A 27,938-nucleotide genomic window follows, 5' to 3' on the forward strand; every position below is an offset into this window, starting at 1 on the left:
TTGTATAGCGTTATCCCAAACCCTAAATGCAATAAACTGAATGTTACGATTAGCAAAAGCCTACCATTGACACTACAGTATTAAGTAACTGAGATAAATGAACTTTTACAAGGATGAACCTAAATTGAAATAAACCAAAGTTGCTCGATGAAGCGCTTTTAATTATTTTCGGAAAGAAACTCGAGATTTCCACATAAATAGTTAGAAAATATGCCAGTTAATTGTCTTCAATTAAAATGACCACTTCAAGCTTAATCATCCTTGGAAAGACGTTGTAATAGAGTTGTACTGAGAGGGGAGATATTGACGTTAATATTGGTAGTCAATGTATTTTGATAAATCAGCGAAAAACTGGACAATTAAAGAACGAATTAAAACAAAACACGGGTTGAATAATAATGTTTTGGTTACTTTAAAATAAAAACATCCTAACGCGTTATAGTCAGGGATTGTTCTACCAAAACATATTTTCTTCATTCTAATTCTAGTGGTACAGACGCATTAATACCATACCCGAGTTACGCAATTTGATTTTTTTTTCGTATGTTGTTGAGCTTGGAGAATAGAATTTCAAGGTTAAAGAAAAGTGTTTACGTTTCTAAAAGAGGAAATTTGACTCAAAGCGAAAAGAAGCTTCTAGATTGCGATTAAATTGTCGCTAGCCTCGGAAATACCCCCCCCCCCCCCAATCCAAATCACGATTAAACGACTCGAACATCTGAAGTTTAACGTCAGTCAATGAAAAAAATAAACCCCTTTACATTGTCTATAATTAAATCCTACGCGCCGAAATAGCCAAATCAAAAAGAGATAATAACAAGTTATTAGTGGCGCTGAGAATGATATATAAGTGGAAATAATAGAACATTATTTTATTGACTTCAAGCATGCCTAAGTTCATATGATATGTTCGCCCTAAGTTTGTTAATCTCTGGTTGCAAACTGGAGCTTGACATGAAGTGAGTGAGGTAGGTCATAGATTCGAGGTACAGCGAGTCCTGGTGAGGCGTTGCTATCAAAGGCTTAGTAATGCAGACTAAATAGGACCTATATGGACTACAAAATTGACCACAGAGTGTAGGACTTCAATTGACTCGCTTCTGTCGTTCTGCTAGAACTAGCTCGAGCTAAGTCTCTCAGTTAGCATTACGAAGTATTGGTAGTGTCATACTTATGGAAGGAACATATCACTTATAAACTTACGCTTCAAGTTATATCCTCGCCTAGCAAAGACGGAATATAGAGAGGAATTCCGGGTGTCACTTCTATACTAATTACGTCCCTAAATAGTGGAGGAATGTTTTATTTTGATACTTCATTAAATTCAAGGTCGCCTTTCTAAATTTTAATAAAATTTTCCCATCTGTAAAAACCCTTACTATAGGAAAACCCTAATTATTTCTTCGGGGCTAAATTAATTACCTTTTTTTTATATATAAAGTAACGTATTTTGATTAAACGAGGCATTGCCGCCAAGAGAGAAAAAGAAAACAGAAAAACCACCAACGGGCATCTCCCCATTATTTAAGAAAAATTTTAAAATTTTTGGAAAACATATTTATGACGAGAAATTAATTACGCAATGTTTATATCACTTGGCCTGACGGTAACTTCTCACTTTCCATAGGAAAAATATAGTTGAAAATTGTTTCCTTGTTTTTGTAAAAGTGGAATTACTACATTTTTTAAGCTCATTACGCGTAAGGTCTTTCAAAAGAACCACCAAATAAAGACACCACCGAGGATTGAGGAAAAAATAACCCTTTCCTGTTATCATCAATTGATTTGATAGGAATGGTTATACGCTTAAAGCGACAGAAGAATTTGCAGCTAGAGGCTAAACAACTCTCAAAATTGCGTTAGCTAAATTGTCATATTTCGCCGTCATTTTAATACGGTGTTTAAAAGTTTAGCGTTCGCCCAATTTTAAAATAGCTTTAAAATCTATGTCTATAATATCATAAGTTTATAAGTGATATGTTCCTTCCATAAGTATGACACTACCTATACTGCGTAATGCTACTGAGAGACTCGAGATAACTAGTTCCAGAACGACAAGCGACGTGAATTGAAGTCCGACACTCGGGGGTGGTTAATTTTGCAGGACCTCCATCTAGTCCTATTTAGTCTGCATTACTAAGCCCCAATTTGACAGCATCGCCTCACCACCAGGCGTCGCTTTACCTCGAATAATCAGGAAAGACTTAACTCGCAATCCGTTACTAACATCTTCCATGAAAAATGATACGACGAAATAGAAATGTATAGAAAAGAAAAGAAAAATCTGGTCTGGTAAATAAAAATAACGTCTCGAAATGAGGTGAAAGGTCAAAAACACACGAGATAACCGTACCGTTCCGTTTTAATTATGCAGGCGTTAATTCTGACCTTCAAGAGCGCCGTTATTATCGAATTAGAACTTATCCCATAAAAACAAAAACAACGAAAACTGGTTAGAACGGCTTTTTTTTTGCCGATAGATTGTCACAGTTGGTCCGCATTTATAGTTTTTATATTCAGTCTATAGACGCCTGACATTTCTTATCAGGCGCGTAACAGGCATCAGAAGTCTACCATAACCATAAATACGCCTCTCATAGAAATTGTGTCTTGGAAATCCAATTTGGAAACCCAACAAAACAGTAACTTCTAGACGACGATCATTTTGACGAATATAGGGAGCTAACAACTGCGTGCTAGGGGGAAGAGATAGTCTGACGTCACGCAGTACCCCCCCCCCTCTGGTTGGCATCATTTTTGCGCGTAGAATACTGCTTCCAACCCGCCATTAGGGGGGATGAAACTCCAGTAAGAGATAGAACAGGGTGTGACGTTTCAGGGTCAGAACTGTTAGCTCCCTATTGACTATTTCGGAAATTCCATACAGATAAACCAACACACAGATGAGTGACCGCCATTGAGGTATCCCCCCTCTCACCAAGAACCACCGTTAGAGGCAGCGCTAGCTGGCTTGCCTCGACCCACGTGTAGTGAACTCGGGCTACGTCTGGCGTTACATCTTGGCGCGGGTTAGAATATGGAAACTATCTCACTTATGGTTGTCACTTAACTTAGGCTTATATAAATACAATTAACGACTCTACCCGAAGGCGTATATTTAGTCTCTTATCATTTCTATATATATATAAAATACAGTACAGTTTAGTATATTAGGTCAATGTCATCGAGCACGAGACACATCGCGCCACTATTAGAAATTTATCAACAGTAACTAATTTAGCGCACCTGAGAGAGGAGATAAAACTTTTATCAATTCTATTCAAAGTTAAAAATGGAGAAATTTGAAGCCCCGAGTTAAAATTCAAAGGCAAAAATAATGAATTTAGTAAGTTTGGTGCTAGTTTTAAATTTCGGAAGTTAATTAAGATCGGAATCGATCAGATATCGCCTGCTGCGGAAGGCTAATTACTCCGATTCGTCAGGGCTATTCGAAGATCATTTTGAATTAACCTTAACAAACTTAGCTATTTAATTATTGAATTGAAATTAATTTAATGTGCCACGAGAGCTTTATATTAAATTTTATTACAATAAACGAACAAACTGGGGCGACATCTATATGGCAAATTTAGAAATAATTCGTGGAATGCTAAATCAATTTGAACAATTAAGCAACGAGAAACGTTAGCCTGAGATTTTGATGGTATTTCAAATCTTAAACGTAACGCTAAATTTGAAATCTAAGCTATTAAAAGAAAATATAGGATCGAAATGGTTAATTAACTTTGATGGGGTGACTTTAATTAATAAAATCTTAGTAAGCTAATTAACGTTCCACGATTATTATTTTTAAATCATAATTATCGATAATGTTTGAAGTTCAAAGTAAAAATGGTTCCATCATGACTATGCGACTTTTTCGTTAATTGTTTTTGAAGTATTTTACTCGTTGGAAAAAATTAGTTTTACCTTCTTAAAATAGATCTTTAAGGGTGTCTAGGTCACAAATGTTGATTGTAAAACGGGGTGTGTGTGTGGGGCTGGGGAGGGGGGGGGGGTGGTCTAAGTAGTACTGGCCGAATTGGTTTGTCCCAAATACGATCAACAGGGGGGGGGGGGGGCTCGATTTTACTTTCGCTACTTTCCTCGTATGTAAATCACTTTCTGTTTCAAAAAGCGGAAGTATTTTGGCCTAGATTCCGAAAAGGTATTTCGTTCTTCCCCTCGATGGAACACCATGCACCCCATCTTACAGTTTCGTCCAAAATTACGCGAAACGCGTTTAATTCCGTATAATAACAAGTTCTTTTTACGGGGGAAAGTTAAAAGATGAGCTAAAACTTTTATTAAGGGTGTAATGGTCCAAAAAAAGGCGCCATTACAGCGCCAAAGTCACGTGGGATACTTCAACGCCTAATCAAATTAAACAAGGGACACCCCAAAGACAAAGTGTTTTATGGATGACCCCCTTAAATTTGAGTTAGAAACTGAAGACGTAATGCTAATTTAATTCATTAAGGTTTCATCCGTAAAAAACTTAAGTAAATCATTACTTATATAGGGGGTATCCGTTAATGAGCAAAATGTCATGTAGGTTCAATTTTATACCCAAAATAGCCCCGTTCCACTGTACTTTGGTCCAATGTAAACACCCTTATTGGAACACGCTGAAGCGTAAGTTCATAAGATAAAGTACCATAAGTTTGTCACTGGTTACAAACTGGAGCTTGTCACGAAGTGAATGAGTTAGGTCATAGATTCGAGGTAAAGCGACACCTGGTGAGGCGCTGCTGTCAAAGGCTTAGTACAGACTAAACAGAACGAGTCGGACTGAAATATTAACCACCGAATGGAAGTCTCTAGCATTACGAAGTATACGTAGCGTCATACTTATGGAAGGAACATATCTTATAAACATATGCTGAACGTATTGAGAATTAAACCAACTTCTAGGCAGAACGACGAAGGTTTTATAAAAGTTGAGGTAAAAGAGTCGAATGTCACGGACATAATCTAGAGGTCCAGTACTTATCAAAGCTCGTTAGCTTTTTCAAAATGATAAGGGGCTTCCGAATGTAAGGCCTATAATAAACCTTTGTTTATAATCCGTCTTTATCTCTATTAATACGAAATTATTACTAGCGTGTTTACAAACGCCAAGTAGCCAAGGTTTCGAAAACCTTGATGAGCGCGGGTTTTAAGTTTTTATGTATACGAGTTTAAGACGTGACTCGCCCTCTGGTGCTGACGAACCGAGACATTTCATGGAAAAAACCAAACCAAACCTCTACCATTTTTATTTTTCGATCGAAAAATACCGATAGTATTTCGATCTCGGAGCTGGGGTTTCTAATTCAGAGCCCTCTGGCGGTGGTTACATCAACGACGGATGCCTTGTCCCACTAACATCAAATTAAGTTCTCCTTCGAATGAATGACTCGTGTGATATACACGCTCGTTTCAAATACTTTCTTATAAGGTTAATACGTGTTTATACTACAGAACGTATTTGTCACTTTTCAAACTCCAATACTACAGTCGTCGGATTCAATCAAAAATACAGGGTGTTCAAAAAGGGTGGACCGAACTGAAGTGGGATGGGCAATCAATCTGTAATTCAAACGATATTTTGCAACAAAACAAGATACGATTTATCTAGTAAAAAGTGTTTTAGGGAAGACCCCTTAAAACTAAGTAAGAAACTGAAAAACAATGCTAATTTATTTAAGAGGTATGTTCCGTCAGTTTTATTGAGAGCCAGTCATGAAGTGACGTAGGTAAAACGTCATAGATTCTCGTAAAGCGACGCCTGGTGCTGTCAAAGACTTAGAACATATCTCATAAACTTATGGTAAAAATCATACCCTTGTAAGGGCAAAATCGTTCATAGAACCACCCTGCTGTCCTACGTACCATTCTTTTTATAACACTCTGTATATCAATAAGCGTGGATTAAAATTTAAAAACCTTTATAAAATTTTGAAGTGATGTAGAAATTGAAAATACTTATTTAACGCGATTATCTTTTAACTTGAAAAGCGCTAACAATTGAAATAATAAGCGTAACCTCTAGGCCATTTTTCAGGTCATTGGGTGAAAAGCGTACTAGAATTCAAATAGCCAATTCAAATATTTTCAATCAAAAGCGTTGTTATTATGATTTCGAAACTCTCAAATATTACCCTCACCTTGCTTAACCTTTATCATTCATTATATCGTTTCTTTAAATGTGTTAAATAAACATTAAATAACAAAACTCGTATGTACCTACATTTTAATATGTTTAAAGTTTAGCATCGTATTAAGTCGGATGTTTTTTAATACTTTTCGTGAATTAATGGTACTTGATCGTGCGTGTAGTAAGGTCGTTCTTGTTTCGAGTACTAACTTTTAAGGCCAAAATTATCGGTGTTTATTAGTTTTAAATTTTTTTAGTCTCTCCTACGTTTTTAGGAAGATGCTAACTTTATTCCGATGGTGTAGAAAGGTTCGAGTTACCACGCGTATTATGGAATATGATGCTAAATTATGGTTATGACCATTTTGTTATAATTGTTTTAAATTATATTAAGCTGAACGCGACTATACTAATTAGATCGTACTAATTAGATAACGAGGTTAATATTAATTTTGACGCTTCTAATTAAGAAGTTTCAACGTCTGGTCGGCGATGGTGTTAATTCACACGCCCTGCCCTATTTCCTTAATGTTTTAGAGGCCAATCAATGTTTGGGACCCCATATCTTTGTAACTAAATGTTATTCTTCATTGACACTTAATACTTGTGCCCTTTGACCCTAAGAACACACCAGGGCCGGAATAGGACAAACGGAGCCCGGGGAGCACAACCCTTAAGTTAGGGACTGAGCCCTTCATTTGATCAAATTCGCCTTCGCCCAGGGGGATGCCTTAAAATTCCGGGGCCTCCCTAAAAGCCTGGGAGCCCCGGGGGCAGGTGCCCACTCTGTCCAAAACCCCCTCTTAATCCGGCATTGGAACACACCCTTTAATTTCTGGCAGACTTATAAGAAATACCTTAACGACTTAAAAAGGGTCAACATCTATAAAAATGTTGCAAATATTGTTTATTCGGGTTATTTATTTTGATTTTCGCACACCCTTTAATTTCTGGCAGACTTATAAGAAATATAAGGGTCAACATCTATATAAAATGTTGCACAAATATTGTTTATTCGGGTTATTTATTTTGATTTTCGTACACACCTTGACACCAACTTTCTTACGTAAATCTTTTCTTTCGATGAAATAATAATAAATGGATGAAGAAAAGTAAAGTTCAAGGTCGATAAAGACGCGAGACGAGACGAAAGTGCGGAGGACAATCAAAACCACAAATCTCATATTGGATATTCAATTGATGAAAAGAGTGACGTGGAAAGGTAATTTGAAAAAACCGCTTTTGCAAAATACCAACTATTAAGAATCTTGTTATGAAAAGGAGCGCTTTTCCTCGTTTCATTTATTGTGAAATTTAAAATTGACTTTCAAAGCGGGGGAAAAAAATTAAATATAATAATTCGTATTAGGCATTTATTTGGTCCAAGAAAGTCACGTGTGTGTGTAAACGTGCACAACGCCGCGTGTATGAAAGAGATATTAGCACAGGGATTTTGCTTTTAACATAAGACTATCACATTCTCCATAAGTTTGGGCCTGGTTTGGGTAATAAACGCTTTTTAATAGGCCCTTTCTAATAGCGTAAGTTCATAAGTATGTTTCATAAGTTTGTCGCTGTTACTGAGAGGTTGTTACGAAGTGAATGAGGTAGGTCATAGATTCGAGGTAAAGCTACGCCTGGTGGTGGGGTGCTGTCAAAGGCTTAGTACAGACTAAATAGAACTAGATGAACTGCAAAATTAACCACCGAGTGTATAGTCAATTCTCGCTTGTCGGTACCTTCATTCCAAAGACGATAGTTATGGCTCAAACAAATGAATTTCGGGGATACCGTCTTACGTTGACCACACACCACCGGATGTTAGGTCTAAATTTTACCAAACTTATCTTCAATTCAAAACCATCAACAAAAGTTTAGTTGTGGTCTTTTTCTTTTTCATACAATGCGGGTGTTTTTTCGTTGTACACTTGACCCTTGATTCATTTTATCGCGGTCATTTATCATACGATTGAATAGTTTCGTAATTGACTTGGAAAACTGTTATTCACTTTGAGTTTAAGGTGAACCCCAACCCCATTAAGGTCTTTGTCAAAAGATTTTTTTCCAAAGATACTGCCTTTTGAAAATTTTTATAAATTGTTGTTTTCAAAGCCAGGTACTCTTGTTTCTCAATCAAGTTGGCGAGAAAAATACTGCTGGCACCTTTTAAAAATCGCAATTAATTTATTAGTTTCCTTTAAATATGAATATCAATTAAAATCGTATTAATTTTTATATCACGCCATTTTATTTCACGAATAAAATAATAATAATTAATATTCGCATGTAATTATATGACGCATATCATTAGGCTTATCGAAAATTAACTAAAAGACCAGCTTCGACACACGTTTTTGATTAGCACGTGCCTAGACGACAAAATGGTTCAGAATGAAATATATTTACACTAAAAAAAGTCGTACCTATTCTGAAAATTATTGAAAAATTATTTAACAATACAAATAGTCAAAAGTCCATTCATCATTGGCTTCAAAAATTGGTCTTTGTTATTAGACACGAAACAAACCAGACCTCCTTTAAAATGTTGCGAGTTCATTTTAATTCCAATTCAATTTTAAATGTGTTTAATTCTTTAATGTTTTGGAACTAAATTGCGCCCACTTTCATAGCCTTGACTTAAAAAATTTCTTATCGTACGTACGCCTAATTCAAAATAATTACGGTAAAGAAATGTTTTTACGATTAGAAATTAGAGACCAAGAATGTTAATTAAAAGCGTAACGCGCGCGCACTGATAATATACCCTTGTAACATATAGCATAAATTAATGAGATATGTTGGCCATAAGTTTGTAAATTCTGGTAACTTAGAAACTGGAGCTTGTCATGAAGTGAATGAGGTAGGTCATAGATTCGAAGTAAAGCGATGTACGCCTGCTGGTGAGGCCCTGCTATCAAAGGCTTAGTAATGAGTACTAAATAGAACTAGATGGACTGAAAAATTAACCACCGAGTGTAGGACTAAGAAATATACGAAGTGTCATACTTATGGAACATAACTTACGCATATAGTAACAAGAGTTGATAAATTAAAATGGAAAGTTATAATAGAGTACTTTCACTGATGAATTCGAAGCGGAAGTGGCTCAAAGAAGTGAATTTACTTGATGAGAACGTCATTGGGTGACCCATGGGGTCATAATGCGCTAGAACAAAGGGAATAACATACTCTAGATCATTAACACCCACAAGGTGGTGGGTGCAAACAAAATGGGCCCAGGGAAATTTATTAAAATATTTTGTTCAAGGAGGTGAAAACCCAGACAAACTCCTTTTTTTTCTTTCCCCTATGTTTAATTTAAATGATTGTCCTTTTGGCGTGACGGACGGAACAGTACGCGCGTAGAATCTTAAATATGTATTTTTCTTAACTCACGTAGCTACGGAGATGATAGTGATCAAGCGTTTTAAGCTAACGGCCTTTACTTTCATGCAGCCCCCCTTAAGACACGAGGATAACGATCTCCAAATGAATTAACCCTCAAACAAAAGAATTACCTATCACGGTCACTTCTACTTTTGGACGCCAAATACGTCAAAGGCAGCCAAATTTGAGCAATTTGCGGCCTGCCAAATACGTACTTTCGCTCATCGCTTTCACTTTCATTTATAATCGATTTACGTATTTTCCGGGGTTAAAAGGATTTAACTGAAATTTAACCAGTTGGTGGGCAAGGTGACCTCAAAGGATACTTACACCACACGCATTTTATAGAGAGTTACACGTACTTCGTGTTTTAAAATTAAAATATACATGAACTTAACAGATAGTTCAAATTAGTAATATATTATATCTTTACGGCTACGCCATGCACTATCGACCTACGTTTTAAAACATTAATATAATATTTATTATTGAAGAACGTTAAGTCAATTTATGGTCAAAATGTATTGGAAATGACTTGACAAGTGACTCTATCTAAACTGAATAGCGATCTCTTGTTTCCTCGAAAACATTTAATTAACAATTTCTCTATTTACTTTCGGAGGCGTTCCACCAAAAATGTTAAAAACATTTTAAGAAAGAGTGAATTAACGGAAAAGTCCATTATACCTTTGTTAAACAATATTTGTATTCACGCGTTTCCCAATAACGGTTGGACGACGCTTCCGCTACCTTATGGACAATAATAACGCGTTAAGGCCATAGTACAAGGTGTTTTCTAAGAACGTGACGCAATGTGACTTTTTCAGAGGCCATTTGATTAGGCGCTGCACCTGGCGGGGGGGCCTTATCAGCGCCCCCCAATCGTCTCTCATCATTTTTCCCATGGAACCTGCGAAACCACCGTCAAGGCACACGGGCCCGGCCTGCGGCCGCGACTAACGCCCCTTGAGTAGGTGACGAGAGCACCGTCGGCAGCGAGCCCAGCCAGGAGGTGGTCGGTGACAGGGATGGACTAAGGCAGCGGAAGGCTCGAGGGGGCGGGGGGTCCCTCCGAGCACAGCAGTGCCATACGGTCCAAGAATGTATCCGCGGCCCCCAGAAGGTTGCCAAGAGCTGGGGATCAGCCAGAGCAACACCTGGACGGGGGCGAGGCGGCCGAGCAAAACTTTCGCGGAACGGGGCAGGGAAAGGTCCGAACCAAGGGTAGCAATTGTTATTGACTCATTTGGACCGAGAGAATACACCTTGTATATGATAAGACGCGCGAAAAGTACACGCATTTTGAATACACGCGAAAAAACACTCCACGCGAAAAAACACTTATTAAAACTACAAACGTAAAACCCAGAGATAATATTTATAGAGATACGCTTCTAAAAAAGGAAAAGAAATCGTGTATGAGCGAATGGGTGCTATTTAACATTCACTTATAAGATATGTTCCTCCATAAGTATGACACTACATATACTACGTAATGCTAAGGACTTACTTGGAGCTAGTTCGAGCAAGATTTGACGACACTCGCTTTAGCAGTTCATCTTCCTATTTAGTCTGTGCAGCGCCTGACCAGGCGTCGCTTTACCTCGAACCTATGACCTACCTCAATCACTTCATGACAAACCAGTGACAAACTTATGAAACATATGTTACGAACTTATGAATGATAAAGATTAACTTTTGTTCGCTTGTTGTTTACTAGGAATATAAGCGTATCTCATAAGAGTCAAGTTCTTCGGACAAACAAAACTACTTTGGCAGTTTTAACTCGCATGTCACAAATAGGGTGGGGCGACGTTTGACGAAGAACGCAATTTAGGAGAACAATGACGGGTAAAACGCTTTGTTTGCCTTAGAAACTTTGCGAGAAACGAAATCGTCACGATACTCGCGTTAACAAAAGAATTTGCCTGGCAAGGTTTTGCGTTTAGCGGCAAAAAACACATTTAAATGCGGCAACTAACTTCTGGCGGCAAGTCTAGCGGTGAAAATTGAACGTTTCAAATGATTAAAATGTATAATTATGGGAAACGCAATAAGGTATCAATGAAATCAGCGCCGACGCAATTTAACCGAATATATGGATCCCCGAAAAATGCCTGCAACTCGGAAATACTTCAAAGATCCTCATCTGGAACGATGGACAATTTCGATGGTGAAATAGGCAAAAAGGTCCAAACACCCAAAGGTTATCTTTTCTACTCGCGTCACTTGCGCCTGATTGGAGCGGTCGTTGATGGACTCGCCAATAACGTACACAAATTTTCACCAAAAATTTGGATACCAATAATTATATCAATGTCGTGTAACGTAGGCGGCGTATTTTTTGATTTAAACCATGACGCGACTGATTTTGGGGACAACTTATTCGGCAACTACACAACCGGCAACGACACCTTTAGAGCTAATTTTACCAATTTGACATTGGCAACTTTCTTTTCCGCCATGCCTTCGCCTCTGGTACTAATCAGCATGTTCGGTTTGCCCGCTATAAATGGAATTTACGCTTTCGCAATTTGGGCAACGTTCTTCAAAAAAAGACAAACCTTTAGCAACATTAGCAAAGACTTATTAGAAGTGACGAGATGTATCGAAAACTCGAACGTTATTGGATCAAAAACCGCCAAACGCGGGAAGAAATTTCTTTGTTGGCTTCTCGTCTGGCTTATCTTCGAATACCTGACATTTTACTTCTATTCAATATTTCCATATCGTCAAACTATTTACTGGTACGAAGTTCTACTTGGACTGACTTTAACGAGCGCCACTACGCTTCATAAAATAATATCGTCACTGGCCGTCGAGGGACTTTTCATATTCTTTTGCGGATATTTCAAAGAATGCTTCGGAAACTTTAACGAAACTTTGAAGAAAATTGGCCGGATACCTTCCGATGAGAAATTCGAAGTGGCCAACAAATTGGAGTATCAGCGATTGTTATTCGGCCGATTGTCGCGCATTTTTACCCAGACTAAAAACGTATTATCCAAAGTACTAGCTTACAGTTTCGCCGTTAATATAATTTCAATTATGTGCGTCGTCGTGCTTTTCCTGAAAAGTAGTAATAATATTGAAAGATCCGATATCAATGATAGAGTATTCCATCTGCTAGTCAGCGCCACCAGGATTTTCGTTATTTGCATATATTCTGACGATATAAGTGACGAGGTAAGAATATCTAAGCGCGCTCTTTGATACAAAGATTTAATTCCTTCGTTTTCAGTAATCGTTATCTTTTGATAATCAATTTATAGATCGGCAAGTCTTACCAAATTCTTACAACGTTCAAACTCGATGAAGAAAACCAAAAAATGAACCAAGAGGTGAAAAAGGAACTCCAATTACTCGCGTTATCCCAGAAATTTACTCGTTAATTTTAAAATACAATTAAATCATTTCAGATCTTTCTATTCTCATCGCAAATAACGTCGGCTTCGTTTCAATTTACAGCCTGGGGATTTTGCGTCATTCGAAAGTCCCTCTTGCCCACGGTAAGATCATTTTGTGTCAGTCGCAACATAAGTTTATAAAACATGTTCCTTCCATAAGTATGACACTACATATACAAGTTTGTAATGCTAGAGACTTACAGCTCGAGCTAGTTCGAGAACGACAAGCGAGAATTGAAGTCCTACACTCGGTGGTGGTTAATTTTGCAGTAAATCTAGTCCTATTTAGTATGCATTACTAACCCTTTGACAGTAGCGCCTCTCCAGGCCTCCTTCGCTTTACCTCGAATCTATGCCCTACTTCATGACAAGCTCCAGTTTGTAACCAGTGACAAACTTATGTATGGAACGTATCTTATGAAATTATGGTCGCGAGTAACGAATCCAACTGAATTTGGGCAAAAATGTGTTTAATATAATTTTTCAATATTTTTCAATCTACTTTTTTAGATTCTTGGCGTTCTGATAACGTACACTGTGATTTTAATTCAAAGTGAATAATGTTTAGTGAAAAATGGTGAAGAGTAGTAGTGTTTATCACTTTCACACCAGCATCGTTTTGATTATAGAGTTATGACCAACTGCGAGTTTGCACCGACCAACATTAGGCCATATTATGCACCGGTAGATTGCGATAGAAATAGCTAGATAGTACGTTGAACCCTTTGACTTTCACGTAAATGCAGATTCAGTATACGGGAGCTTAACATAGACGGAAATGAATTCGTAAAATAGTACGAACCGCAGAAAATTTGCAAAACCATAATTTTATGAAAAATAATCTAAATGACGTCTTTTGAAAAAAAAACCACAAACAAATTTCGACACTATTGATAATAACTTTCCTTAAAAACGCGCGTTTAGATTAAAACTGCTTCTTTCCTGTTAAGATACGTAGACGTAGACGTAGACAAACGTCCATTTTTCTTATAAATTTTTAAGGGTTTCGCCACTAAAACGTGAGAATTTCGTAGAAAAATAATGTGATAAGTAATTTCTCCTTATCAGAGCCTGCCTAAGTAAGGCTTGTTTTCCCAGCGTATTCACTAACCACTTGACAACTATCAAGGCATGAACTCGTACGCGCCACCTAAAGGCAATTTTTAACCCGAAAAACATTTCAAAATTGAAAACAAATAGCATCACTTCAAATTATTTAGTACAAAAATATTTAGTACTTTCGCTTAAAATATCAAGAGAGTCATAATTTTATCGCTAGAAAACCAAGCAGACTTGTTGACACGTTTTCGACAGATAAAATTAAGGTTACGACGGGATAACGATGAGTGAAGTCACGCATTGTTTTGAGCACCTGAAGGGCAACGAACGCTTTTCAATTAGGATAACGTTACCAGATAGTTTAGACGAAGCAAAAAATTCCATTATGACCCGTGGAAATTAACAACTAACCGCACCTACTTAAATTATTATGGAACCTATCTTAATTCGTAAAATTGTCTGGCATCCGCCAGAAAAGATTTCTTGCCAACATTACACGACAATTAACGTTATTAGAAAACACTTAACTGACGTAGTAAATGGCGTTCAACTTTTTTCTATCCTGATTTATTACGCAATTGGAAGAACTCACGAAAAAATGAAAAAATAATTTGTAAGAAAACGTTCTTGAAAAACTTCATCTGGCGTTGTAAATAAAGTTGAAGGGGAATTTCCTCAAGTGTCATTTCTAAAGATACGTAATATACCTTAAGTAGTAGCCCTAACACGTCTAATCAAGTTTTGGGAAATTCTAAATTCGCAAACACTTAAGGGGTTTTCCGAAGCACATTTTAGAATTAAAAGCGTCGAAGTCTTTCTTTAATTAAAATGTGTGAATAGAATAAATATCTCAACCGCTTGATATTGGGTTAAGGCGAAACATTCGGAGGTACGTTCATTCCAAAGACATATTAGATAGGACTTATAAATTACCCCACCCATAGTCCTTTGGTTTAAAGTCATATCTGTCGTCTTTGGATGATCCAGATACCACCGGATATTCCGTCATAAGACAAGGTGCTCGATGCACTAAACTTTTGAAAATTATCTACATAAAAGCAAAAGCGAAAAATTTATATGATTTTGTAATAAAAATTGAAAAACGCGTTTTCTTTTCACGGGTGACTGAATCCGATATAACAATATATAGGCCTATATATAATATTTTCAATAAAATAATTGGTTTAACTAATTTGGCCTTCATCGATTACAAATATATATAACATAATATCGATAATTTGTTATCTAATATAACTTAATAGCACCTCGATTGTACGTACACCTTTCTAGACTATAAAACGTTTTTCTTTTCATACATTAAATTGCGTAACTTGAACGTGACTTTTTGAAATAAAACTAAATAAGGTAAGAGGCACTTAAATTCATTGTTAAATAATACAATAAGTTCATAAGATATCTTCCATAAGTCTGTCACTGGTTATAAACTGGAGCTTGTTGCGAAGTGAATGAGGTAGGTCATAGATTCGAGGTAAAGCGACGCCTGCTGGTGGGGCGCTGCTGTCAAAGGCTTAGTCAGTACAGACTAAATAGGATTAGATGGAAGTCCCGCAAAATTAACCACCGAATGTAGTCTGCAATTCTCGCTTGTCATTCTCCCAGAACAAGTAAGTCTCTAGTGTTACGAACTTGTATATCAAGTGTCATACTTATGGAAGGAACATATCACTTATAAACTTATGATAATACGTGAGTTTGACGCGACATTACTGATACTTTTCAGGCCCCAAAAGACCCCTTTTTGGGTGGGGGTTGGATAGGAGCTAATTTATTAGCTTTGTATCAGTCAGTCGGTCAGTAAAAATACACTTTTACTTAAATAGATATAAAAATATAGATAACATTAATGAAAACACCTTAAAATGTATAGTTAAATTACGTTTAGCTCGTTGGGTAAAAACCCGTGTTTACAACGGAATAATTTTGTAGCTTAATCGGGTCTATGGCCTACTCGAATAATACCTTGAAGCTTATATTATACTGCCCAAAAAAACAATTTTAATTTTAATGATAACAGGTTCCTGCGAAGGTAAATTTTTTTTCTTTCTTTTTACTACTCGTTACTTTCACCGTCAATATATATTTTGGATCGAAGGTCGACGTCTCGGTAACAAATTTATAACTTTACAATTCTTCCCCCCCCCCTAACCGCCCCCCCAGACAGATTTCTTTTAGATTTTCTCAATTTACTTCGTCAGGGTTCATACAATTTTTGGAAAACAAATTTCTCTGAGATTTCCAGGCTTTTCCCCATATACTTCCCTGAGTTTTCCAGGTTTTCCCCTATATGGAGTATCTTATGTAGCAAATGTTAACCAAGGAGAGGGGGGGTGGGCGAATTGGACTATAATATACTCAAAGGGCATCCCCGTATCTCTAATGTAACCAGAGTTAGAGCCTACAAAATTTAGTGTAATGTTAATCCTATGGAGAGGGTATGTTTACGAACATTTTGCTTAATTACTCGGCCCCTGTTTGACGCAAATTTCCCTGATTTCCCTGAATTTTATTAAAAATTCGAAATTTCCCTGAGTTTTCCCTGAGGTTTTTGTCAACTATTTATTTCCCTAAGTTTTTGTCAACTATTTATTTCCCTGAGGTTTTTGTCAACTATTTATTTCCCTGAGGTTTTTGTCAACTATTTATTTCCCTGATTTTTCCAGGTTTTCCCTGTTTTCCAGGTTTGTATGAACCCTGTTAGTATCGACGGAAGATATAATTTTTTCTTTTTCTTTGAAAACATTATATTTCTTTAAATATAATAATTGGGGAATTTACCCGAGTCTTCTTTTAAAATTTTTTATTGGTTAAAAGTTAATTCTCTCTCACACCTTAATACCAGTTCAATTATTAATGGGAATTTTAAGGGGTTTTTCTTTTTTGGGGAAATTATACTTCGTGGATGGAGTATTAAACAGAATTATCCATGTTACTTAAATAATATTTTCCCATCCGATTGTAAGGCGATACAGTCTGCCATTTGTGTTAGTACGCCAATAGTCTTTCAAGAACAAATTGCATCGTTTACCCTTTGTTTGAACTGTAAAATTCCCCCGATTCGTTTATATAAATTTACCTTAAACCTTGTTTTTAATAAATAAATATATATAATTATAAGAAACATATATTTTTAAGTTAATGTCGAATTAATTAAATTTGTTTTGCAATATTTTTAGTTAAATGTTTTAATTTGTTCTCTGTTTTTAAACTCGATAATGTTTTGATACGAAAAATTACCTTTCACCAGTGTTACTGGATTGAATAGTTATTTTAAATAAATAAAGATACATGAGTGAAGTTAACCTTTCGCTATGAAGTAGTTCTCAAACCATTTGAGTCAAATAACTATTTTTAAAGGTTTAAATTTTTTGGAATAATTTTGACATTTAGAGTTATATTTGCGTAGGTTTATAATTTCCCAATAAAATAACTTAAAAATAATGAAAAAATGCTAAGGTCACTGAGAATCCCGTTGAGAACCTCTATATAAGTTTTGTATTTTAAATATAACTGGTCCTAATAACTACTTTCTTTTGATGTAAGATGTCAATCGAACGAATGTAACATCAGCCTATAACGCGCAGTCCACGTGATATAGTCGTGAAAAGCCCTATCTTAAGAGAAAAGTAGTTTGATTGAAATAACAGCATCGCCTTATCAGCGTTAAGTAAAATCAAGAAATTCCCAGATGAAATAAAACAGGCATTTTTTCAAATTGGCTAAACGTACTATTTAAAAATGTGGTATTTTACAATATGCCATTACATAATCGCTTTCCTTAGTATATAATTATAATTTTTGGCAGCGCAATTAAAGTTTAATAGCTTCCAAATTGCGTTTAAAATTTGGCAAGAAATCTACAATTGCTTGAACGCTTTGATTTAAATATACGCGTTTAATTTTAAAAAAACTTTTCATTTAATTTAAAAATACCTAACAACAGAAATACCCACGGAATAAATTACGTGTGTAAATGATAACGTTAGAGGTAGGTAGTTCAATTTTAAGTAAACAAGTCGAGTTAGCGATAAATTTGTATTTTTTTTTCTTTGAAATAATTCTGTTTTTTGACCTTACTAATGTTTTTCTTATTATTCTCTCTCGAATTCAGTGGAAAAATTACGATAATTTTCCAAACAACTCGGTGACAAACAACGAACGGCACACACGTATTGGCGATATTATCATATCAGTAGACGTTAAATTAGAAAATACATTAATCAGAGGGAATTTGTGTCAAACAGTCTGGCTAAGATAATGAATAAATTGTTACGAATAACATCTTTAAGGAGAATTGAATTTGCGCTGATAGTAATAGGAAACCGCGTGGCAACATCTGAAGATACAATGCAATTTGAAACGGAAATGAATTTTTTAAATAAGCGCAATTGCAATGCTCAAAAGTTCAACCTTGAATTAAATATGATCGTCATAAAAATATCAGGAGTAATATCAAATTTTCGATAGAATTCTCACATATTTTATTCCACTCATAGTGGGAGTCCTTGAAATGTTTTAAATAGCAGCGGCTGCGGCTGGTTTGCCTTACTCGACAACTTCAGAGGGATATTAATATATAATTGCTAGTCTCGAATTTGACATTTTTTTCCATAGAGATAATAATTTTACTCTTCCGGTTCGTGTATCTAAGCTCATCGCCATCGAGTGTTTTAAGTCGATTAAACCGAAGTTATCAAGCGGGGCGTTCGGTGCGGGATTGGTTATTTAAAACCGCGCCTGATGGGTTTTCCCGAGACTGCTATAAGACGTTCCGTTACCATAAGTTTATGAGATAGGTACCATAAGTATTATACTTCGTAACGCTAGCTGTAGACTTACTGAAAGCTAGTTCGAGGGAGAACGACAAGCGTGAATTGCAGACTACACTCGGTGGTTAATTTTGCAGCACTTCCATCTAGTCCTATTTAGTCTGTAATACGCCTTTGATAGCAGCGCCTCACCAGCAGGCGTCGCTTTATCTCGAATCTATGACCTACCTCCCTCACTTCGTGACAAGATCTCATTAACCAGTGACAAACTTATGGTACTTATCTTATGAACTTATGGTTAGCAGCACCTGACCAGGTCTCGCTTTACCTCGAATCTATGACCTACGTCACTTCATGACAAATTCTAAGTAAACAGTGACAAACTTATGGCCAACATATCTTATGAACTCTTGGTTAACGTGCATTGTAATGGCTCTGGGTTCGTCTCCGTCCCAACCAAGCTTGAGAAAAACTCAACTACAAACCGCTTCTGTTTGATCAACAACGTACGTGGTTTGATAATTTCTAGTGTTAAAGTACTTCGGCAAGCGCTCGAATGAACCCGAAGAAAGTAGTTGGTCGCGGAAGGCGTGAATTTAACTTTTAAATAACCGCCAAGGTTTCCCCAGACAAATTTACGCTTTATACGAGATACTTAAATATACAGGATTATTTTTTTTTGTACGCGTGGGGTTGGAAAATACGCCAGAGAAAAAAATAGAATTGAATACAAGAAAGGCTTTGGCTACCGTGAATTTGAGATTACGTTTGAATACGTTAAATAGATTTAATAAAACGTAATCGCACTGACAAAATTTCATATAATTTGTACAGTACAGTTAGAAATGCTACTATGAATACAAATAAATTTGGCAATTATTATTAATATTATTAAAATTTCCATCTTTTGATGTGAACCGAAAAGTAAGCATTTAGAGAAGAAATTTCCATTCAGGTATTTGAGCGATGGTTAACATTTCGAGAGTTTCATGGTCGCGGGCAAAGAGAAATATTCGCGTTAAAGCGATTCTTTACGACTTGAAGAAATAAGAAATTGAATTTATTTAATATATTGAATAGTGACTTAAAAGAAATGTACGCGGATCAAGGATTTACCCGGAAATATATATTAATTTTTACAACAGCGTCTCTACTTTCCACTTCGTCTCTACTTTTACCCTTTTCAGCTTAAATATATATATTTGAACCGAACACAACGAAAATCGCGTACAAATGCGTCATTGTCGAAAATTTTTTATGTGGCTCAAGTTTATGAAGGTTCCTGGGCCTATTGAAACTTCATTTGATCTAATACTATGCTTTATTTTTAGTGAAAATAAGAATTAATACCTATTTTGGTCTTTACGCTGGCCACGTGGTTTCATATTTCCCTTTCACTATTTCTAATTGATATTACGGGAGACACGTTTTTTGCAAACTTCATGGACTTTTGTTAAATTCAGTACCCGAATTCTTACTGATTAAGTTAAATTGGTATCTTTTCGTTAATATACCAGATGGCAATGAGGGACCAGCCATAGTCCATCGATTGCCTTGGCCAACATTCTAGCGTAACTTCTCTCCTCTTGGCCCGTAGTATACAATTCAATCGATAAACTTGGCGCTCGGTCCACCACCAAGCAAGCCTCGTCTGTTGGGTTCATTTTCAACTACGTTTCGATTGACGCATCTGTGGTTCAGTGGTAGAATATTCGCCTCCCAAGCGGATGACCCGGGTTCGATTCCCGGCAGATGCAACCCTTTTTTGACCCCGACAAGTCGGGCGACAAGTATCGTTTACCCAATTGCATCGGCAAATCGCAAACCCGGATATAGCGCGCGAATGATCGAGTTTGCCATTTGCATGGAGGTGGTGCGGGTAAACACTTAAGTCCTAATGATTTTAAGTACCTGTAAAAGGTTTTCCATGTTTAGTGTCCGACACGTTTTCTTCCGATTTCAAAAAAGCAACAAAAATATTTATATTTCACGAATTTCCTAAACGAGAAGCATTTTTTGCGTGGGTTTTTGCTCGCTCCAAAGAAAGGGTACCGCGGCATTTTACCATTTCGTATTACAAAGCAGATTACAACAGTCGCGGAAGTAAAAGCAAATAGTTAAATTTCAGATCAAAAACCTGGCGATTAAAGTTTATACTTAGTGCTTAGAATGGAAACTCAGACTTGGCCCAGACTTTGCACCACGCGAGTAAGACATTTATATACAGGGTGTTTCTGAAAAGTCTGTAATTAAGGCCTTTTCAGACGATAAAACTTTTGATGACTCAACTAGATGGGTCAAAAAATTTGGTCAGTGATCAATTTATAATAAAGTGATTCAACTTGCAATCCAACTTCTGTTAATCTCACGACCCAACTAGTTTACTCAACCCAAGTTGACTCGTCTAAATAAGCCAAAAAGTTGTATCGTCTGAAAAGGCCTTAAGAAAATATGGGGGATGTTATTATGGGCGGTTTTGACTTCCGGACCACAATTTTCAAGTTACGATCATCGGATTGTTCTACGGATGATCCCTTAAATTTAAGTAGGATTGTCTTTCAGATTTTTACTTAAAATTTAGGGGTTAAACACTCCAATCAGGTCCTCGAAAATGGTGGCCCGGACGACAAAATCGACCAAAGAACATCCCTCTTAATTTCTGACAGACCTGTATAATTTAAGCGTTTGCTTTATACGCGTTAATTCCGCAGTGTCTAATTAACTCGCTATTCCTAGCTTCAAAAATTTCCCATAATTTATTTCGATTCCATACTTTAAGCCTGTATTATTTTATACTAATCTTCATTTTAAAAATTCCACGTGTAATTAGTTGGACCGAGATAGAGATGTATGTGACATCTACGATTGATCCCCGAAACTAAGAGCGTTATCTAAATAAATCTAACCGCTCATGCGCGCCCAAGAAATACCCCGGGAATTTAAACTTATCAAAGTTACTAATAGCAGAAGGGGATAATAGAAGAAGGATGACACTCTATATCCTCTTATGTAAAATGATTCTTCCCATGCGAGGGATCCCTTTTTGTTTGCTCTCCCGCTTATCAAACTTCAGATGGGTAACTATCGCACTGAGGGGTGAATTCTATAACTGTTTGGTGTTCACAAAATCCTCAGCAATCAATTAGACACAAACCTTGTTTGTCTTGATGTGGGACAAAAATCTGCACAAACGCACGCGCCTTAATTGGCAAATACTTGAGCGCTAACGGAGTAATGATGAGGGAACTATTTATCGCGTATGTGATTCGGTTTAGAAACATCATGTTAGAATTACCCCACTTTGCGCGGTACACTTCTCTCGAAGAGAAGCGTTATATACTTCCGCTAATAGACAATATAATAAATAATAATAGATTCCAATTTGGCACGGATTCAATGGTCACGGTGACAAAGGGATAACTTTCGATGGATTTTTCGGAAAATATCACGATTCACTGTTTTCATTTCTTAATTGGAGGTAAGCGGTTAAGTTTGCAATCGATCGACCTTTTCGTATATTGATATTGGATTAAAAATGGACAGTTGCGTGGCGTTCAAGTACTTAAACTTTTAAGACATTCGTGTAATTTAGTGTAAAAGAAGACGACCTCAAAGATACCGAAGACATTATGCAAATTGGGTACATAATAGGAGACGAACCTACATTCGGGGTAGTCAAATATTTAGCCACTAACGTAAGTTATTCTTTAAAATGTTTTCATTTCGCTAAAAAGCGTACGTCAGCAGTTCGGTTTGTAAAAAAGATTAGACAGCTTAGTCGTTGCCAACTCTAGGTATGCGACATTGCTCTGGCTCCGATAAGCGCGGGTCATAAAGAGTTTAAATACGTGGATTACTTGTCAACCACAATGGATACTTCGACATGGATTTTGTCAAGCCGTCCCATCAGCGTAGTGACTCATTCATTCGACGCCTTGGCAATTTTTAATAGAAAGGTCCATTTACGACTCGTTTCTTTAGCTCCGAAATACGAAACAGATTTAGGGCACAGACTAACTACAAAAAAAAAAACTTTTGCAGGTTTGGATAGCGATATTTTGCTCAATTTTCCTTGTTAGTCTTCTGATTTTCATGTCAACAAAGAAGTCGAGAAAGTCAAATTTCCTTCGATTTATTCAAGCATTAATTTCCTTGCTTGGACTCATTCTTCTACAAGGTAATTTAGTATGGTAAGAACGCTGTTCTACCAAAGGTACTTTAATTACAATTTTAATCCAAATCATTAGGATATCAATTTCGACAAGGAAATTATTGGCAGAAGCTTTACTTTATATTTTGGATCGTTGGATATTTTTGGATCACAACCGCGTTTTCGGTTCTTCTGCTATCAAGAACCTCACTACCAGACACGCCGAGGTATTACGACTCCTTGGAAGACCTCTTGGAGACACCGAACATGCCCTTCTACGTCAATATAGACGCCGCGATAATGTTCTTTGCGGTAAGATATTCAAAGAACCCCCCCCCCCCCAAAAAACCGTGTAAAGTGTTGTTTTCTAGAATTCGGAAAGAGAAGTGGTACGAAAGGTATACGAGCAAATGATACGAACGGATTCTCTTTACAAGGCATTGTCATTTGCGGACTTAATCAACGACGCCCTCGAAAAATACACAATGCTCATGGATGACCACTCTCTGATACCCGTGTTAAGTATGATGGATATGTGCGAGAAGAAGGATCTTCACCCGCGTTTATCTAAAGACGTTGCCTTTTCCACTTTGTACACCGTCATGTACAGAAAAGGGTTTCGAAACAGCGTTCTGGATCGCGTGGAAAATTTGTAAGTGCTAAATGACATTGTCATTGCGTCGGCAAATCGTTTATTGGCCAATTTGTTTACGCAATTTTTAATCACGTATGAAATGAAGAATGGCTTTATCTTTTCAGCAACGTTCGTTACTTCGAAGCGGGAATTCTTTCGAAAGATATCTCGGACAGAAAATGGGAAGATCCAATATGCCAAGCGTTCATGGCCAAGGCCTCTAATACGGTCGAACTGAAACCTTTGAACATATCGTCCATGTATTTCCCACTTCTAATCCTGGTAATCGGAAGCGTATTCTCAACATTGACCAGTATATTGAGCGCTTATTTAAGCGAAAGAGCCGCTATTGCGAAAGCCAAGAAGGCTTTCGCCAAAAAACAAAAACTGAATCCTTTTTCCCACACATTGGAATGGTATTTCTGAAAACATTTTCTTTTTGCTGTTAAAAGTCTGCGCAAAAACTATAATCGAAGTTTTATCAATAAACAAGGTTCGCATTTAAAAGCCTTTCGTGACTAGATGGCGAATTTGGCTGAAACTATAGCAAATTCAATACTGTATAATGAATCTGTTTATTATCCGCAAAAGCGGCCATCGGCCCAGCCTATAAAATGAGTAGCTTACTAGCTTGTGCACTTAAAAAGCTCTTTATGCATCGTGTTTCAGTAATCCACGTAGCTTATTGGCAAGAATCACGGTTGTGCCAACGTTATATACCGTATTGTTTTGACTGATTTTCCAAAGTGTTTACTGTACTGTACCGCGCCGTCACCTTCGACGTCCTAGAAATTCGAAATCAATATAAGCTTGTTTTGTTCATTTTGAAACGTTTGCTGTAAGAAAAATCCACATTCAGTTAATTTTTCCCAAAGTAATTCTAACCAGTTTCTCGCCGCGGAGAAGGCGGCAATTTCAGCGCGAGAAAATTCAGCACAACCTTGTAAAAAGTTGTTAACTTTCGAAACAAAAATTTATTTTACGGTTTTTAAAATGTTAGTTCACCGAGTTAAATTTCAATTTATTGTCTAATGATGGAGTAAATCGGGTCAATTTTGTCCGTGATTGTAAACTATTTGTACAAAATAAAAATTCGTGTTACTTAAATCTTCCTGAAAAGCGACGCAAATTGAAAGTAATTATGAACTCTGAAAAACCTCGATTATGCTCAACATCGGTATGTTTTAACGTTTCATTTCGTCGCGCGATTAAACCTAAACGCTTAAATTTTCTCTTAATTAGATACCGGTCTGGCATAATTGGATAAAGGGTCCCGATGGGAACTTGGAATTTACCGGACATTACGCAAACTATTTTAATTCTCTATTTACGTTTTTAAATTGGAGGTAAAGTCAAATATTTCAAACTGAAGTAAAAAGCCAACTGCAATTCAATTTCCGATATACAACGCGTGTTTGTGAAGGCCCTAATTATACAATGAACCCTTGAATCTTAGTATCCTTAATGCCACAAGACTATAATTTACGTTCTATAAGTATGACATTTTCAGGTACTTAATGCTTAAAACAGAATCCAAAAAAATCTACAAATAGATAAACACAGCAGTATACTGTAAATTTATTTCGCAGTACGACGATAATCATTAACTAGGCTTTCCCTTCTTTACTAAAAGCAGACCTTAATCCGCTGCTTCATTTCATTTAAGCTTGAAAGAAAAAGAAGACATATTTTTTACCAACGATATGCTTGAAACGGGATACATTATTGATGATGATGAACCCACTACCGGAATTATTAAGCTTCTCGCCGATAATGTAAAGTTAAGACGAAATAACAGACTGATTCAACAATATAATTTTATTAAACAGGATTCGGACGTGGCTTTAGTTCCCTCGCAAATCGGATATAAAGAGTTCAAATACGTCGACTATCAGTCGTATACGCACGAGTTTGACTTGAAAATCGTATCGGCCTTGACAGTCACCACAATATCTCACGATTTTGACGCTATTATAATTTTTAACAAGAAGGTTTGGTAGTCGAAGAGTGTGGCGAAACGAAAGGCGAATATTCGTTCATAAAAAATTAATTTTTCAGGCTTGGATCGCTATATTTACCTCGATATTGATCGTTTGCGGAACAATTTTCGTCACAACGGTCAAAAAATCGAGAAAATCTCATTTAGTGTATTTCATCGAAATTCTCGTATCAATTATCGGACTCGTACTCTTTCAAGGTATCTGCCAGTTTCGAAATTAATTATCATTCATAAGTTCATAAGGTATGTTGGCCATAAGTTTGTCACTGGTTATTGAGAGCTTGTCACGAAGTGACGTACGTAGGTCATAGATTCGTGAGGCGCTGTCAAAGGCTTAGTAATGCAGACTAAATAGGACTAGATGGACTGCAAAATTAACCACCGAGTGTAGTCAATACTCGTTTGCCGTTCTTGAAGTCACTAGCATTACGAAGTATAGGAAGTGTCACACTTATGATTAAACATATCTCATAAACTTATTATTAAATATATGAATTTTAATTTAATTTATACTCTTGAAGGATACCGATTTCGCGATAATTCGTATATGAAGAAATTATATTTCGTTTTTTGGATCCTCGGATATTTTTGGATTACGACGGGGTTCTCCGTCTTGCTGCTCTCTCGAATATCGCTACCAGACACACCCCAATATTACGATTCGTTGGAAGATATTTTAAAAACGCCAAACTTTGAACTTTTCGTCATGGAAAATACGGTTCCACATCGATATTTTATGGTAATGATTAATTGAAACTCGAATTTAGTATTTGTCTATCGATAAACTTATTCTCGTACCTCAGGAATCGCCGAGAGACGTCGTCCGAAAAGTGGGAAAGCAAATAGAACGGACAAATTCAACCTTCACCAAAAGTGATGTTTTTGATGTTATTGGCAACTTAGGCGTTCGAGGTTCAATTATCATAGACATTTCCTCGCTGTTCGCTGTTATAGAGATGGCAGATATGTGCGACAGAGAAGATATCAGCATGCACTCATCGAAAGAAACTATTATGGTCGAACCCGCCACATTCATGCACCGAAAGGGCTACAAAAACCGAATCTTAACCGTCTGGGAAAGATAGTACGTAAAGTTTATTTCACTCCAGAAAAGGTAGTTATAAGCAAAAGTGTATAAGTATAATACAAACAATTCCCTATAATTCCAAATTTATATCTATACACTTTTGCCAATAGGGACACCCTAAACAAAGTTACGAACGCAAACGAGTGTTTAATGGTTGACCCCTTCCCTTAATTGAGTAAAAACTGAAAAACAACGCTTTAGAGGTCATTGGTAAAACACTCTAAAACTTTAGTACGCAGCATTATTTCGAGGCTGGAATATTTGCCAAGGACATATCGGATGGTCTCTGGGTTGAACCGAAATGTCAAAGATTCATGGGTAGAAAATACACGCCGGAACTGAAGTCCCTGAATATTAGGTCCTTATATTTCCCTCTTCTGGTTCTACTGGCTGGTTGCTCCCTCTCCATTATGGTTCACGGAATCTACTGTTATTTCACGACAAACTATTTTGATCAGAACATTAAAATATACCACGCGGTTAAACTTCGGAGGACAAAAAGGCGACGAAGAAACATTTACTACTACAACGACTATTCTTTTCACCATAAGTATGACATTAGATACGCTTACAAGTGAGAATGGACTACACTCGGTGGTTAATTTTGCAGTCCGTCTAGTCCTATTTAGTCTGCATTACTAAGCCTTTGACAGCGCCTCACCAGGCATCGCTTTAGAGGAATTTATGACCTACGTCACTTCATTACAAGATCCAGTATAAGTTACCAGTGACTAACTTAATGCAAAACTTCATTGCTGTTTTCGGTAGCTTCATTCATCCGGGTTTAGGCACCATTGATTTATCGGATCAAATGTACCTCAAAGATAAAATTTAATATGATATAAAACCGAGGGGTCGGACGTTTGTCAAAATCCCGTACAGTTCGTTTGAAATCTATTAAAATCTCTCTCGAAAATCTCGAAATCCCGAAATCTTACCCTTAAAATCTGAAAATCCTGAAATCTCACGTCAAAATCTAGAAATCCCAAAATCTCACGTCAAAATCTGAAAATCCCAAAATCCCTACCTCAAAATCTGAAAATCCCGACATGCCTACCTTAAAATCTGAAAATCCCGAAATCTTCACCTAAAATCCCGAAATCCCACATTAAAATCTAGAAATCCCGAAATCTTAACGTAGAATCCCGAAATCTCACCCTAAAATATCAAAATCTGAAAATCCCCACGCTTACAATACACGTTTTGAATCTATTTAAGAGGGGAAGACACGAGGGTAAAACTCAGCCTTCCATCTCTCTTTTTGGTACCTGCGCTATGTAAGAGTTCTG

At 36.8% G+C, this 27,938-nt stretch overlaps 4 protein-coding genes, 1 long non-coding RNA gene and 1 other non-coding gene across 6 annotated transcripts in view; 5 read left to right on the forward strand and 1 right to left on the reverse strand.

Moving 5' to 3' along the window:
- The window catches only part of LOC149705200 (uncharacterized), a 116,004-nt gene that overhangs the window by 33,332 nt on the left and 54,734 nt on the right, over positions 1 to 27,938 (reverse strand). The gene's annotated exons all lie outside the window — the stretch shown is intronic.
- Positions 11,001 to 15,184, forward strand: LOC149705204 (uncharacterized). Its single transcript, XM_089865413.1, has 4 exons — positions 11,001 to 12,712; positions 12,799 to 12,867; positions 12,946 to 13,035; positions 13,444 to 15,184. The coding sequence occupies exons 1-4, from the start codon at positions 11,549 to 11,551 to the stop codon at positions 13,492 to 13,494; spliced, it is 1,374 nt and encodes a 457-aa protein (XP_089721539.1). The 5' UTR covers positions 11,001 to 11,548; the 3' UTR covers positions 13,495 to 15,184.
- Positions 20,466 to 20,536, forward strand: TRNAG-CCC (transfer RNA glycine (anticodon CCC)). The gene has a single exon. It is a non-coding gene; the product is annotated as a tRNA-Gly (tRNA).
- On the forward strand, positions 22,483 to 23,989 carry LOC149705206 (uncharacterized). Its single transcript, XM_089865632.1, has 5 exons — positions 22,483 to 22,735; positions 22,821 to 22,956; positions 23,027 to 23,241; positions 23,301 to 23,581; positions 23,689 to 23,989. The coding sequence occupies exons 1-5, from the start codon at positions 22,649 to 22,651 to the stop codon at positions 23,987 to 23,989; spliced, it is 1,020 nt and encodes a 339-aa protein (XP_089721758.1). The 5' UTR covers positions 22,483 to 22,648.
- LOC149705207 (uncharacterized) lies at positions 24,115 to 25,578 on the forward strand. Its single transcript, XM_089865414.1, has 4 exons — positions 24,115 to 24,740; positions 24,806 to 24,909; positions 25,230 to 25,338; positions 25,393 to 25,578. Exons 1-4 carry the CDS (start codon positions 24,705 to 24,707, stop codon positions 25,561 to 25,563), a joined length of 420 nt encoding a protein of 139 aa, XP_089721540.1. The 5' UTR covers positions 24,115 to 24,704; the 3' UTR covers positions 25,564 to 25,578.
- Positions 25,578 to 27,369, forward strand: LOC149705208 (uncharacterized). The gene is made up of 5 exons (XM_089865633.1): positions 25,578 to 25,760; positions 26,084 to 26,301; positions 26,366 to 26,646; positions 26,882 to 27,223; positions 27,303 to 27,369. The coding sequence occupies exons 2-5, from the start codon at positions 26,110 to 26,112 to the stop codon at positions 27,367 to 27,369; spliced, it is 882 nt and encodes a 293-aa protein (XP_089721759.1). The 5' UTR covers positions 25,578 to 25,760; positions 26,084 to 26,109.

This window comes from Phalangium opilio, unplaced genomic scaffold, assembly GCF_054372755.1.
Source record: "Phalangium opilio isolate 3A_F unplaced genomic scaffold, DU_Popi_V2 ptg000014l_1, whole genome shotgun sequence".
NCBI lineage: Eukaryota > Metazoa > Arthropoda > Arachnida > Opiliones > Phalangiidae > Phalangium > Phalangium opilio.

Excerpts from the sequence above, each read along its gene's own strand:
- LOC149705204 (XM_089865413.1), top strand. The coding sequence starts at position 11,549 with ATGATTAAAATGTATAATTATGGGAAACGCAATAAGGTATCAATGAAA. Across the intron at positions 12,713-12,798 it reads CTGACGATATAAGTGACGAG|ATCGGCAAGTCTTACCAAAT; the intron begins GTAAGAATATCT and ends ATCAATTTATAG. Across the intron at positions 12,868-12,945 it reads ACCAAAAAATGAACCAAGAG|ATCTTTCTATTCTCATCGCA; the intron begins GTGAAAAAGGAA and ends AAATCATTTCAG.
- LOC149705206 (XM_089865632.1), top strand. The coding sequence starts at position 22,649 with ATGGATACTTCGACATGGATTTTGTCAAGCCGTCCCATCAGCGTAGTG. Across the intron at positions 22,736-22,820 it reads TGGCAATTTTTAATAGAAAG|GTTTGGATAGCGATATTTTG; the intron begins GTCCATTTACGA and ends AAACTTTTGCAG. Across the intron at positions 23,242-23,300 it reads CCGCGATAATGTTCTTTGCG|AATTCGGAAAGAGAAGTGGT; the intron begins GTAAGATATTCA and ends GTTGTTTTCTAG.
- LOC149705207 (XM_089865414.1), top strand. The coding sequence starts at position 24,705 with ATGAACTCTGAAAAACCTCGATTATGCTCAACATCG. Across the intron at positions 24,741-24,805 it reads CTCGATTATGCTCAACATCG|ATACCGGTCTGGCATAATTG; the intron begins GTATGTTTTAAC and ends TCTCTTAATTAG. Across the intron at positions 24,910-25,229 it reads TTTACGTTTTTAAATTGGAG|CTTGAAAGAAAAAGAAGACA; the intron begins GTAAAGTCAAAT and ends ATTTCATTTAAG.
- LOC149705208 (XM_089865633.1), top strand. The coding sequence starts at position 26,110 with ATGAAGAAATTATATTTCGTTTTTTGGATCCTCGGATATTTTTGGATT. Across the intron at positions 26,302-26,365 it reads TTCCACATCGATATTTTATG|GAATCGCCGAGAGACGTCGT; the intron begins GTAATGATTAAT and ends CTCGTACCTCAG. Across the intron at positions 26,647-26,881 it reads TTAACCGTCTGGGAAAGATA|TACGCAGCATTATTTCGAGG; the intron begins GTACGTAAAGTT and ends CTAAAACTTTAG.